Source organism: Leucoraja erinacea, chromosome 3 (assembly GCF_028641065.1).
Source record: "Leucoraja erinacea ecotype New England chromosome 3, Leri_hhj_1, whole genome shotgun sequence".
Taxonomy (NCBI): Eukaryota; Metazoa; Chordata; class Chondrichthyes; order Rajiformes; family Rajidae; genus Leucoraja; species Leucoraja erinaceus.
This window is the reverse complement of record NC_073379.1, coordinates 108,225,675-108,239,806: the sequence shown is the minus strand read 5'-3', so window position 1 is coordinate 108,239,806 and position 14,132 is coordinate 108,225,675. Positions and strand designations below refer to the sequence as shown.

Genomic DNA, 14,132 nt, shown 5'->3' with positions numbered 1-14,132 from the left:
CTTCCTATACCGACCTTTCTATTCTTGGCCTCTATAGTCATGGTGAGGTCACATGCAAAGTAGATGAACAGCACCTCACATTCTGCTTGAGTAGCTTATGTTCAACGGTATGAACATTGAATTGTACAATTTTAAGTAATGCCTCTCACCCTTCCTCGTGACCTAGGTACATACCCATTTCACCCAGCATATCATCCTTCATCCCCTTGGCATTATGGTCCCCTTCTAGCTATATCTCTCCCTCTTTACATTTCACAGCTTTTCTTATCTGACGCCCTTTGTCTCTTTTTAATCTCTAGCTCTGTCACTTAGTAGAGGTATTGCTGTGCTTTCTTGGCCATTACCACACTCTCCAGTTTGACATTTTAACACCACTCTCCATTCTACAATTTAACCATGAATGTCCTGCCCAGGATTGACTTCCCAAAATGTAATGCCTCGTATCTGCATTAGCCATTTCTTAGACCACTTGCCCTGCTGATCAAGATCCTGCTGTGAGACTTGTCATCTTGTACATTCTCATCAAAATCATTGATATAAATCACATACACTAGCACTGATTCCGGAGGCACACCACTATTCTGAAAAACACCCTTCCTCCACCACCCTCCGTTTCCTTGAAGCCAATTCCGTATACAATTAGCTAGCTGTCACTGGATCCCAAGCAATCTGAGTGTCAGTCGGAGAAATGCCACATGGCTAAGCAGCTCCTTTGCCTCTTTATTCCCGTATCAGTTTTTCTTTCTGTCCAGGTTTTTCACCAAGTAAATTAGCTGCTCCATCTATGAGCTATAGGGTAGAGTCTTGTTTTATAGTTTTTATGAACTTAGTGACACTTGCAGTCTTTCTTGGCAAGCAGGCAAGAACAGTTTGACTGTTTATAGAAATTCAAGTGGTTATCACTTGGAAATTTATGCCATATCTTTATTTTTCTTAATCTATGACTGACGCAAAGTTACAATTCACAATTTACATTTTAATTTGACTTGTCTGTTTAAAAAAAAAAAAAAAAAAAAGTACATCAATAAATTAGAATATAGAACTTTGCAGAACAGGGTTGGACCGTTCGGCCCATTATGTTTGTGCCGAACATGATGCCCAGTTAAACTGATCTCATCTGCCTGCACAAAATTCACATCTCTCTATTCCCAGCACTTTTAGGTGGCTTCAGAGGCTTAAAAGCCATTATCGTATTTGCTACCACTTGCAATGCCTTTCAGGCCCCCAACACTGTTCATATATTTAAAAATTTGCCCTGCACATCTCCATTAAACTTACCCTCTCTCCCTCCTTGTAGCTGTGCCCTTTAGTGTTGGACATTTCTACATTGGGATGCGGAAGGGGGAAGTTACTGACTGTCTACCATATCTATGCCTCTCATTTTATATACTTCTGTCGGGTATCCCCTCGACCTGTGACGTTCGAGAGAAAACAATCCAAGTCCATCCAAGCTTTCCCTGTAGTTAATACCTAATGCAGGCAGCATTCTGGTAAACCTCCTCTGCATCCTCTCCAAAGCCCCCACGTCTTTCCTGTAATGGGGCGACCAGAACTGCAGGCAATACTCCAAATGAAGCCTAGCCAATGTTCTATAGAGCTGCACCGTCACTTCCTAACTCGTATATTTAATGCCTCAACAATGAAGGCAAGCGAGCCATCTGCCGCCTTTACCACCTTATCTACTTGAGCTGTTTAAGAAGGAACTGCAGATGTTGGAAAATCGAAGATAGACAAAAATGCTGGAGAAACTCAGCGGGTGCAGCAGCATCTATAGAGCGAAGGGAATAGCCAACGTTTCGGGCCGAAACTCTTCTTCAGACTCTACTTGAGCTGCCACCTTTAGTGAGCTATGAACTTGGACTCCAAGATCCCTCTGCACATCAAACCTGCCATTAACTGGAAACCCTCTCCTTCCATTCCACCTCCCAAAGTGCAACACCTCACACTTGCTCTGGTTAAACCCCATCTGCTATTTCTCCGCCCATTTCTGTAGCTGATCTACATCCGCTCTGTCTTCAGACAGCATTCCTCACTGTCCGCAACTCCTCCAATTTCGATGATGTCAGGAAACTTACACACCAACCCATCTACATTTGTGTCTAGGTCATATAAATTATTAGGGGTAGCAGCCAGCTTTGACTATGTTTATTTAGCTGTAATGATTGAATTGATAAGTTGATTAATCATTGTCTTAATTTCCGTGGGACATTCATGTGAAATATGTTCACCATGATAAGATATTAATTTGACCAAATTGCTCAATTTAACTCTGTCCACAGAGAAACACACAATTTAACATTACATTACATTAAGTGACTTTAATTCCAACCGAGGTTGAGTGGTGCCATCTGCATTTTGCAGTTTTGCTCAAGGGTAAGCTGGGCGGATGAGCAATCCTCTCCCAGCAAGAAAGAAAGAACACAATACACAACAGAAATTAAACACAAAACATAAAACATCCACCACAGTGGGACCAGCCAGTCTTCCTCGTTCTGAGGACCTCCACTGAGGTAGGTGACTGGAAACAGTTTTCCCCCCCAGCACCCCCGGCATAACCAGACTGGTTCACCAGACTGATTCCTGGGATGTCAGGACTTTCATATGAAGAAAGACTGGATAGACTCGGTTTATACTTGCTAGAGTTTAGAAGATTGAGGGGGGATCTTATAGAAACTTACAACATTCTTAAGGGGTTGGACAGGCTAGATGCAGGAAGATTGTTCCCGATGTTGGGGAAGTCCAGGACAAGGGGTCACAATTTAAGGATAAGGGGGAAATCTTTTAGGACCGAGATGAGGAAAACATTTTTCACACAGAGAGTGGTGAATCTCTGGAATTCTCTGCCACAGAAGGTAGTTGAGGCCAGTTCATTGGCTATGTTTAAGAGTGGGTTAGATGTGGCCCTTGTGGATAAAGGGATCGGGGGGTATGGAGAGAAGGCAGGTACAGGATACTGAGTTGGATGATCAGCCATGACCATATTGAATGGCGGTGCAAGCTCGAAGGGCTGAATGGCCTACTCCTGCACCTATTTTCTATGTTTCTATAAGACACACCGAGAGACACTAATACATACACTAGGAAAAACTAAAAATAATTAAAATGTATAAAGAAACACACAAGCTGCTGGCGAGGTGGCCGCCAGCGGCGCCATCTTGGAGATTTGCCAATCTAGCAATTTATCAACCCAACAATCCCTCCTTTCTGTTTTAATTAAGGAAACATGGTAGGAATTGAATATCTTAAGTTATTAATGTTTTATAGGAACTGAACAATGTAAATAAAAAATGTAGGTACTAACTTGGTTTTGTTGTCCAAAATAACAATATTATTATTTCTTTGTCAAAAATTGTAGCCAGTTGAGGACAGAAGGAGAGTCAGAGCTGTCTTGCCCTATACTAAAGTGCCAGATACAGATGAAATTAGGTAAGTTGTTCAAATTTATATATATTTTTTGCAGATGACGATAGGGCTTAGCAGTAGAATTGCTGCCTTGCAACGCCGGAGACCCGGGCTCAATCCTGACTATGGGTGCTGTCTGTACGGAGTTTGTACGTTGATTGGCTTTGGTAATATTGTAAATTATCTCCAGTGTGAATGATGGTGTTAGTGTATGGGATTATCGTTGATCGGCGCAGACTAAGTAAACCAAACGGGCTTGCGACTATTCGAAAGTCTAGTTTACAATATTAGATACCAGTCTATCTATCTAGTACAGGTGCACAACCTTTTATCCGACAGCCTTGGGACCAGACACTTTTCGTAATTCAGAATTTGTCGGTCTTCGGAATGGAAATTTTTTAGCGTAGATTTTAATGGCTGGCTCAGTGGTAGAGTGCTCGGCTCATATCCGCAAGGTCGCGAGTTTGCGCCTTGATCCCGGCAGTTACTCGGTCGCGAGTTTGAGTCTTCAATGTAGGTTTTTTTTTGCAGAATAAATGTTTGTATGAAATGCAGTGTGTTGAATGAATTCCTCAATTTGTAAATGTGCCCGCAGCATTGAATCACCTCCCGCACTCATGTCACCCTAGCGGGGCTACATGCCTTTAGGCGATCTAAGGTCGCGAGTTTGCGCCTTGATCCCGGCAGTTACTCGGTCGCGAGTTTGAGTCTTCAATGTAGTTTTTTCTTGCAGAATAAATGTTTGTATGAAATGCAGTGTAGGAGAGGTGTACTGACTGTGTGGGCAGAACTTTGGAAGTGATTGCCCACAGTCTAAAAAGCCGCTGTGTCTCCCTGTCCCTGGGATAGCAGGGGGCGATCAAACAGCACAATACCCCCCTCCCCCTCCAACTTCAGAGGAATCCGCTCCCCGATGGGCCGCTACGGCGACAAGTGGCAGTTTACCCACAGCCCGAGCTGCGCCTCCTCATCCGCCACCCCAAGACTTACCTTGCACACCATCAGGTTCTGCCCCTACGTGTTGCTCTGGAGTTGGAGCGGGGCTGGGCTGGAGTTGCTGCTGGCTGTGGGTCTCTGGGATCTCCGTCCTTGCAGTGGGCCTGGGGGGTCGCTGTCCCGTTGGTCCTGACGTCTCCGGCCACCCCCATGGACAGGAGCTGAGACTGGGAACTGTACCGCCCTTGCCCCCTCCCTCTGCAACTGCAAACAACCCCACTCTCCTGCAAGGGCAGTACAGTTCCCGGAGGATGGCAGGTGGCCGGATACGTCAGGACCAACAGGAACCCGCTCCCCGATGGGCCCCTACGACGCCCCGAGCTGCGCCCCGTCATCCGCAACCCAGGTTCCTCTGTAGTTGGAGCGGGGCTGGGCTGCTGTTGGCTGTGGGTCTCTGGGTTCTCCGTGTTTGCGGTGGGCCTGGTGCTCGACGTCCAATTGGTCCTGACGTCTCCGGTGACTCGCACCGATCTGCTGCCATCGCCGACGTGAAGACAGTACAAAGCCCCCGCGCCGGTGCAATGAGCGGGGAGCTGGAGAGGGGAGGGAAGGGGTCACACACATGGCCGGGAAGCAGAGGGGTGTAGATGGGGGTGGTGACAGATGGGGCCAACAATGAGTGGAGAAAGACAGAAACACCGACGTGCAAAGGAGACCTACAACAGTGCATGATCTCTCTCCCGTGGCAGGTGACTGTCGCTGGGAAACTGAAGGGAGCGACAATCTGCTGCTGCCTCCCTGAGTTAAAGAGTTCCCACGGTAGACTCACGATACATAGGCGGCCTAGCTCGGGGATTCTTGAATCCCCCGAATAAATAATAAAGACGAGATAAACGTTAAGTAAAACTTTAAACATAAACTGGTGAGCTTTGGTGTGCAGACGACATCCTGGAAAAAATGTCCGGTTTCTTCCAGGTAGGCGATATACCCTCCCGGGCAATATACCCTCCACTTCTCTTTTATGAAGGGGATTTAGTTCCCCTTTTTTCCAGGACCGACCGGAGGTTCCGCTGTCACCTCTGCGGGCCGCCCTCGGTGAACGTCCTGTCTCCCTGTCCCTGGGATAGCAGGGGGCCATCAAACAGCACAATACCCCACTCCCCCTCCAACTCCAGAGGAATCCCCTCTCCGATGGGCTGCTACGGCGACAAGTGGAGTTCGCCCACAGCCCGAGCTGCGCGACCCCAAAAACATGACGGCCCTTGCACACCATCAGCTTCTGTCCATACGGGGAGCGTGTTCCTCTGGAGTTGGAGCGGGGCTGGGCTGGAGTTGCTGATCTGGGATCTCCGTGCTTGCAGTGGGCCTGGGGGTCGGTGTCCCGATGAGGGGGCGCAGCTCGGGGAGCGGCTTCTGGTGGTCCTGACGTCTCCGGCCAGTTTGCAGTTTTCCTCTGTAGTTGGAACGGGGCTGGGCTGCTGCTGGCTGTGGGTCTCTGGGATCTCGGACAGGCAGCAGCATATTGTCAATTATTAACCCTCCCGCGCAATATACCCTCACCTTTTCTTTTATGAATGGGGATTTACTTCGAGGACCGGGACCGACCGGAGGTTCCGCTGTTACCTCTGCGGGCCGCCCTCGGTGAACGTTTTCAAGGACCTTTCTTCAAGGACCGAATTTTTTTTCGCTATTCGGAGGTTTTCGTTATTTGGATCGTCGGATAAAAGGTTGTGCACCTGTACTTATCAAATGCTCCAGACCAAATGAAATACACCGAACATGGTTATCCACTCTGCCTTAATGAGGCATCATAGCTGTCACCTCAGAGCTGATCAGACTATGATTTTCATGCTTCTTTTAGCCTGATTTCTTTTAACATCCCCACTTCCTTCCAATTTGGTTTGTTTTGACATTCTATTGCTACGTTTTTAGTTTAGAGATACAGCTTGGCCCACCATGTCTGGATTGACCAGCAATCACCTGATTAGCCATACTAATGCTATCCTACACACTAGGGACAATTTACAGAAGCCAATTAACCTACAAGCCTGCATGTCTTTGGAATGTGGGAGGAAACCAGAGTACCCGGAGGAACCCCACACAGTCACGGGGAGAGCATACAAACTGTGTACAGACAGCACCCCTAGTCAGGATCGCACCCAAGCCTCTGACATTGTAAGGCAGCAACTCTACAACTACACAACGATTGCAGCCCTGGTTTGGTTTGCCACAATGGGTGTAATGTACTTCAACCACTATTATCAGTGATGGCGATAAGAAAGTTACAAAATGTTGTAAAAATAGACCTGACATATTAAACCCTTTTCAGGGAAAGAAATGTGCCGGTTTTACAAGTCTGCAATGCATGGGACTCAAGGCTCACAGCATTGTGGTTGACTCTCCTTGTAAGTCATTTCTTTGAGTAGGCCATCTCATTCTTGTTCGTATCTCTGAAATATCCCAGGCTGAGTTTCATCATCAAATCTATTTTCACCATAAACCATTTCAAATATGTTTTCAAATATGCAAGGATAATGATTGATCCGGATGACATCAGAAATAATTGTGACAGAATGAGGACAAAGTAGTTGAGGTCATCCAAATGTTTCTGGAGCCATCTCATTAATGCTTCAACTGAAAACTTGCTTTTTGACTTTTGCATTTCATATAAAGAAAGTATCATTGACTGGACACATTGACCCTATTTATCGTTTAACAGATTGTGGCTGATTGTGAACATTTTCTATTTTTAATATCAGATTTTCAACATCTTTAATTCCCGTCTTTTAATGAAGCTTAAAACATTTGCCTTCTGAACAAAGAATATAGCACAGGAACAGGCGTTTGGCCCATCATGTTTGTGCTGACTGTGATGTCAATCCAAACCGTTGTTATTATTGGCTTGTATATTAAAATACAATGAATAAGTTTGTTTTGCATGTTATCCAAGCAAATTATACCAGGAAAGGGGGTGAGTGATAGAAACTATCTATCAACTCCCCTGATAATTTTGTATATTTTTATCAGATTGTCCCTTAGTCTCCGGCATTCAAAAGAAAACAATCCTTGTTTGCCCAACCTTTCCTTGTAAAAATGAACTCTAATTCAGTTAACATCCTGACGAGCCTCTTCTGCACCCTCTCCAATGCCTCAACAATTGCAATAAGGCATCCTTGCAATAAGGCATCCTTTCTATCAATATCTGCACACAATTCTTCAATTGCGACCAAACCAGTTGCAGCATGTCTTGCCAACTTTTATACTCTGTTCCCTCACCAATGAAGGCAGACATACCATAAACCTTCTTTACCTTGTTTCCTCTAGTATTCCCATTTGCCGAGCTGTGTACATCAATATTCCTAATGGCCCTGACATGGACCGTATCCTTTCTTGTATTTTGACTCTAAAAATGCATCACCTCGTGTGTCCAGATTAAACTTCCACTTCCCGCAGAGACCGTTCCCTCCTCAACTCCCTGGTTAACTCGTCCCTTCACTCCCTCCCCAGATACTTTCCCCTGCAACCGCAGGAGTTGCAACACCTGTCCCGATACCTCTTCCCTCGATTCCGTCGAAAGACTTTTTGGGGAAGGTAGAGATCCACTTGCACCTCCTCCAACCTCATCTACTGTATCCGCTGTTCCAGGTGTGGACTCCTATGTATCGTGAGACAAAGCACAGGCTCTGCAATCATTTCGCTGAACACCTCCGCTCAGTCCGCCTAAAACTACCTGATCTGCCAGTTGCTAAACATTTTAGCTGCCCCACCCATTCCCATACCGACCTTTCTCTCCTGGGCCTCCTCCATTGTCTGAGTGAGGCCAAGCCCAAATTGGAGGAACAGCATCTCATATTTAGCTTAAGCACCATACACCATCTGATCCGGGGACAGTTTGTTCCCACAGACTCACAACTCTCTGTGAGAAAAAGTGTTTCCTCGTCTCCGTTCTAAATGGCTTACCCCTTATTCTTAAACTGTGGCCCCTATTTCTGGACTCCCCCAACATCGGAAACATGTTTCCTGCCTCTAGCGTGTCCAAACCCTTAACAATCTTACATGTTTCAATAAGATATCCTCTCATCCTTCTAAACTCCAGAGTGTACAAGCCCAGCCTCTCCATTCACTCAGCATATGACAATCCCGCCATCCCGGGAATTAACCTTGTAAACCTACAGTGCACTCCCTCAATAGCAAGAATGTCCTTCCTCAAATTAGGGGACCAAAACTGCACACAATACTCCAGGTGTGGTCTCACCAGGGCCCTGTACAACTGCAGAATGACCTCTTTGCTCCTATACTCGACTCCTCTTGTTCTAAAGGCCAACATGCCATTTGCTTTCTTCACTGCCTGCTGTACCTGCATGCTTACCATCATAGACTGATGAACAAGGACCCCCAGATCCCATTGTACTTCCCCTTTTCCCAACTTGACGCCATTTAGATAGATATCTGCCTTCCTGTTTTTGGTACCAAAGTGGAAAACCTCACATTTATCCACATTAAACTTCATCTGCCATGCATCTGCCCACTCACCCAACCTGTCCAAGTCACCGTGCATTCTCATAGCATCCTCCTCACAGTTCAGAGGGCGGTGGAGGCCGGTTCTCTGGGTACTTTCAAGAGAGAGCTTGATAGGGCTCTTAAAGATCATGGAGTCGGGGCTATGGAAAGAAGGCAGGAACAGGATACTGATTGTGGATAATCAGACATGATCACATTGAATGGCGGTGCTGGCTCGAAGGGCCGAATAGCCTACTCCTGCATTTGTTGTCTATTGTACCTCTGTACACGTGACAATAAACTATGAACCCCGGCTTTCCCTCTCACCATCCCTCCCCGTTCCCAGTTCTCAGATCAGTCTGACTGTCTCAGATTACATTTTACCTGTGTGCTTTGTTGTCACTTTCTCCTATGATCTATGGATCTATTCTACATTTTCCTTGATATGCATCTCTTTTGATGTTTTGTTCTCACACATTTTACCCTTCTTTATCTCTGTGTCTCCCTCTTCCCTGACTCTCGGTCTGAAGAAGGGTCTCGACCAAAAACATCACCCATTCTTACTATCCATAGAAACTGCCTGTCCTGCTGAGTTGAGTTACTCCTTCATTTTGTGCCTTATTAAAGCTTAACCCAGCTATGTGATAACAGCACCCTCTTGTGTTCAGGGCTGACACTTCATATTTCATGCCTTTGTGCTTCAGCAACCTGAAGGTGGGCCAAAATACTGGGATGTGGCCAGGCTACTGCAAAATTGTAGCCATTTATCGCTTTGTATCAAGTTTGACAACTATTGCTGTTGTCAATAAGTAACCATTCGTTTGAATTCTGAGATTGCGTACCCCCTTTCTAGATCCTTAACTATGTGAGGAAAGAATATTGAATTGAATGATACCGCGTGGAAACGGAGTCCATGACGACCAACAATCTCCCATTCATACAGGTTTAATGTTATTCCCCCTTTCTCATCCACTCCTTACACATTCGGCAAATTATAGAGGCAAATTAACCTACAAACCCACGCGCCTTTGGGATGTTTGAGAAAACCATAGCACCAGGAGAAAACCCACACAGTCATAGGAAGAATGTGCAAACTCCACACAGACAGCACCTGGGTTGGGATTGAACCCAGGTTTCTGGTGCCGTGAGGCAACAATTCTACCAGCTATGCCACTTGTAAATATTGTTTATCTATTCCCCTCATTAGTGGTTACAATTTGATTGGACCACCTTACAGTATAACCCCTCTATTTAAAAAATCTCACCTATCTATTTTCTCCAGAGATGCTGCCTGACCCACTGATCCATCATTTTGTCTTCCTTTTGAATGCTATATTTCAATTTACCTCCACAACTTTACCTCTACAATTACATTTAAGAAAACCTGTGTGACCTTTGAAGTACATTGTCACTTGTATCCCATTAAGATGTCCTGATTAGATTGTTTAATGAAATATAATATGCTTGCACTGCTTCACGGTGCATTGGAAAATTGGTTGGGAAACTCGTATCTCCTGAGTCGATAAATGTTTAAATTGTGATGAGTTTTTTTGTTTCTGTTATTTGAAACAGAATTCCCTGTTCTGTGGTTTCATAATAGCTATTTTTTTATTCACGTGCAGTTTTCTGAAGGGGGATATGTTTATTGTTCACAATGAACTGGACGATGGTTGGATGTGGGTAACTAATTTGCGAACTGACGAGCAAGGCCTCATTGTAGAAGACCTGGTGGAGGAGGTGGTGAGTAGTCAAAATTAAATATTTTTAAAATGTACCATGTTTTATTTATACTACTGGAATTCTGCAGTTACTTGCTGGTAAATCTTGGTCACGATCTTAATCTGTTTTACTTTAAAAATTGCAAATATTGAGAAATAGCTGTTGGGGCATTTATGGAAAGTTTATGTAAAGTGACCTTTTCTGTTTGGAGTAATTCAAGTGTTGAATTTCAAAATTGTATGGAGATTGAAACGCATTAGCTTTATTAAAATCAATAAAATTGATGACAAGACTCTCCACATAAGTACATCTCTTGTGATTAGTAAGACATAGAGTCATAGAATGATACAGTGTGGAAACAGGCCCTCAGTCCAACTTGACCACACTGGCCAACATGTCCCAGCTTCACTAGTTCCACCTTGCCCTCATTTGATCCATATCCCTCCAAATCTCTCCTATCCATGTACCTGTCTAATGTTTTCTTAAATATTGAGATTGTCAATGGCTTGATTACCTCATCTGGCAGCTTGTCCCAAACATCCACCACCTTTTGTGTGGAAAAAGTTACCCCTCAGTGTCCTATTAAATCTTTTCTCCTTCACCCTAAATGGATGTCCTCTGGTCCTCAATTCACCGACACTGGCCAAAAGACTGTGCATCTGCCCAATCTAATCCTCTCATGATCTTATACACCGCCATAAGATCACCTCTCATCCTCCTACACTCCAAGGAATAGAGTCCCAGCCTACTCAACCTCTCCCTATAGCTCAGACCCTCTAGTCCTGGCAACATCCACGTAAATGTTAGATATTTCCGTATTCACATTTACAGAAGCAACAAATACATATATGTTGTCTGTTAGCTTAGAAAAACACCATGGTTTGGTAAAATTATCTGAACATTATCAATGCACTAATCAGTTTAGTTCTTTTGATATGTTTGTTCAGACTATTAAAGAAATAGGCATTTTATAAGTAGTGATTCAATTAGTTGAAACTGTAAAATTGCATATGCGCCGCTTGGCTTATTTTCAAATGGATTGATTGAGTCTCACTATATAAGATCTTCAGAATTCCTCAATTGCCTATGTATTTGAGTGTATAGCGCTTGTGTCCATAGTTTTCCTTGGCATATTTATGTGCAACGTTTCAACTTTCAGAAATTGCTGGAGTGCAAGTCGGGCACCATCTGTAAAACAAATGAGTTGATACTGAGGATAAGTTGCTACTGGGGATTGGCAGACTCTGCAGTGGGTCTGTGGCAGCATCATATGCGCAGTATCTATGCAGGGAAAAGGATGAATGGCATTGCGGGTTGAGATCATGCATCAGGTCTGAATCATCAGCATCTTCGGTTTGTTCGGAAACCATGCCTGTCCACTCCCAGGTGACGTCCAAGTCTGTCCCATGCGGTACAAGAAATCTATCTACAACCTTCACACAACCTTCTTAAGCATGTCAAGAGAGAATTCCAGGCCAAGCTGGAGAACCGAGGCAATGACACGGATACTTGTAGTTTGTGACAAAGCTTACACAGTATAACAGGCAACAAAGTAAAGGCAGGCAGTATCGCTAGCGACAATGTGTCCCTCCCTGATGATAATACAATCTGTTCTCTTTGAACAGAAGGTCGGTTGAGGAACATCATCTGTTCTGCCAGTCTTGGTGTGTCTGTACCAACGGTTACTGTGACAGCCATAAAATTGGCTTCCCGAGACTAATTCAATGGAAAAAAACTGGCCACGTCCTCTGGACCTATGCAGATTAGCAGGCAGTGATATCGATAATCTCACTACATAATTCTGAGGTCCCCACCTTTTTCAAGAAGACCACTATCACCCCGGTCAAAGAAAAGTCAGGTAACGGAGCAGTGGCTCTGATATCCACCATCACAAAGTACTTGGAGACTGGTGCACATCAACTGCAGTCAGCAGTTTACTTACATCACAACATCAGAAACTATCTTCTGATGAAGGAGGGTTTCGTCTGAAGAAGGGTTTCGGCCCGAAACGTTGCCTATTTCCTTCGCTCCATAGATGCTGCTGCACCCGCTGAGTTTCTCCAGCTTTTCTGTGTAACCTTCGATTCTCCAGCATCTGCAGTTCCCTCTTAAACACATCAGAAACTATCTTGCTGGCCCTAAACTCATCTCGCACCTAGAGAACAGACTCCTATGTTAGACTCCTATTTATCAACTATACAGGTGCACAACCTTTTATCCGAAAGCCTTGGGACCAGACACTTCTCGGATTTCGGAATTTTTTGGATTTCGGAATGGAAGATTTTTAGCGTAGATTAGGTAGGTAGCGCGGGCGGCTTGAAAAGTCTGGAGCGGCTGCCTCCTCCCCGGAGACCGGGGAATCATTGTAAATCATTGTTTAAATGTTAGTCAGTTAGTTTGGAGGGATTTGATGTGGTGGGGGGGGGGGTGAAGGGGGAAACTTTAATTCTTAGTCCCCTACCTGGTCGGAGAGGCGGGGAGCGGGCAATGCCTTACCGGGTTGCCGTGCAGTAAGCTTCGGAGTGCTGTGGCCGCCGACTCCCAACATCGCGGAGCTGGGACTGCGGGCGTCCGGCCGCGGGCGGTGCCGGTTGGAGCTCCGACCCCGGCGAACTCTACCCCTGGCTGTGCGGTGCTCCAAATCGAGCGCGGCCCGCGGCCAGACGCCCGCAGCCCCAGCTCCGCAATGTTGGGAGTCAGCGGCCACAGCGCTGGGATACCAGCGGGGAGCAGGCAATGCTTTACCGGGTCGCCGTGTGGTAAGCTCCAGAGTGCTGTGGCCACTGACTCCCAACATCGCGGATCTGGGGCTGCGGGCGTCCGGCCGCGGGCGGCGCTGGATTTGGAACGCTGCGCAGCCAGGGGTAGAGTTTACGGGGTCGGAGCTACAACCGGCGCCGCCCCGCGGCCGGACGCCCGCAGTCCCAGCTCCGCGATTTTGGTAGTCGGCGGCCACAGCGCTCCAGAGCTTACTGCACGACGGCCCGGTAAGGCATTGACCGCTCCCCGCTTCTCCGACCAGGAAGGGGACTAAGAATTAAAGTTTCGTCCTTACCCCTTCACCCCCCTTCACAAAAAAGCCCTCCAAACTAACTGACTAACATTTAAGCAATAATTTACAGATATTTAAGTGCCTCCCCGATCTCCAGGGAGGAGGCAGCCGCTACAGTAGTACAGACCTGGGTTGACCGTGGGTCGTTTCGGGTCGAGTTTGGCGCCAAACGCGAGCTTTGGTGTGCAGACGACATCCTGGAAAAATTGTCCGGTTTTCGGAGCTTTTCGGTTTCGGGACTCCGGATAAAAGGTTGTGCACCTGTAGGTCTACCTTCAACACCATAGTCCCATCCAAACTCTTGGCCTTGGGATAATAAATGACAACACCACCTCTGCAATAATTCTTAACACAAGTGTCTGCAGTCCCCTACTATACTCTCTCTGTATGGCCAATTCAGCTCTAACTCCATCTGCAAGTTTATAGATGACACTACTATGATGGGCTGAATCACGAACAATGATGAGGCAGAGTACAGGAAGGAGATTCAGAACTTATTAACGTGGTGTCAGAACAACAACCT

The 14,132-nt window shown here is 45.9% G+C and overlaps 1 protein-coding gene across 1 annotated transcript in view; it reads left to right on the top strand.

The window, feature by feature from the left end:
• The window catches only part of rasa1a (RAS p21 protein activator (GTPase activating protein) 1a), a 103,194-nt gene that overhangs the window by 38,712 nt on the left and 50,350 nt on the right, over nucleotides 1-14,132 (top strand). The window contains 2 exon segments of the mRNA XM_055633379.1: nucleotides 3,356-3,426; nucleotides 10,461-10,578. Of these exon segments, the coding sequence (XP_055489354.1) occupies nucleotides 3,356-3,426; nucleotides 10,461-10,578 (189 nt within the window).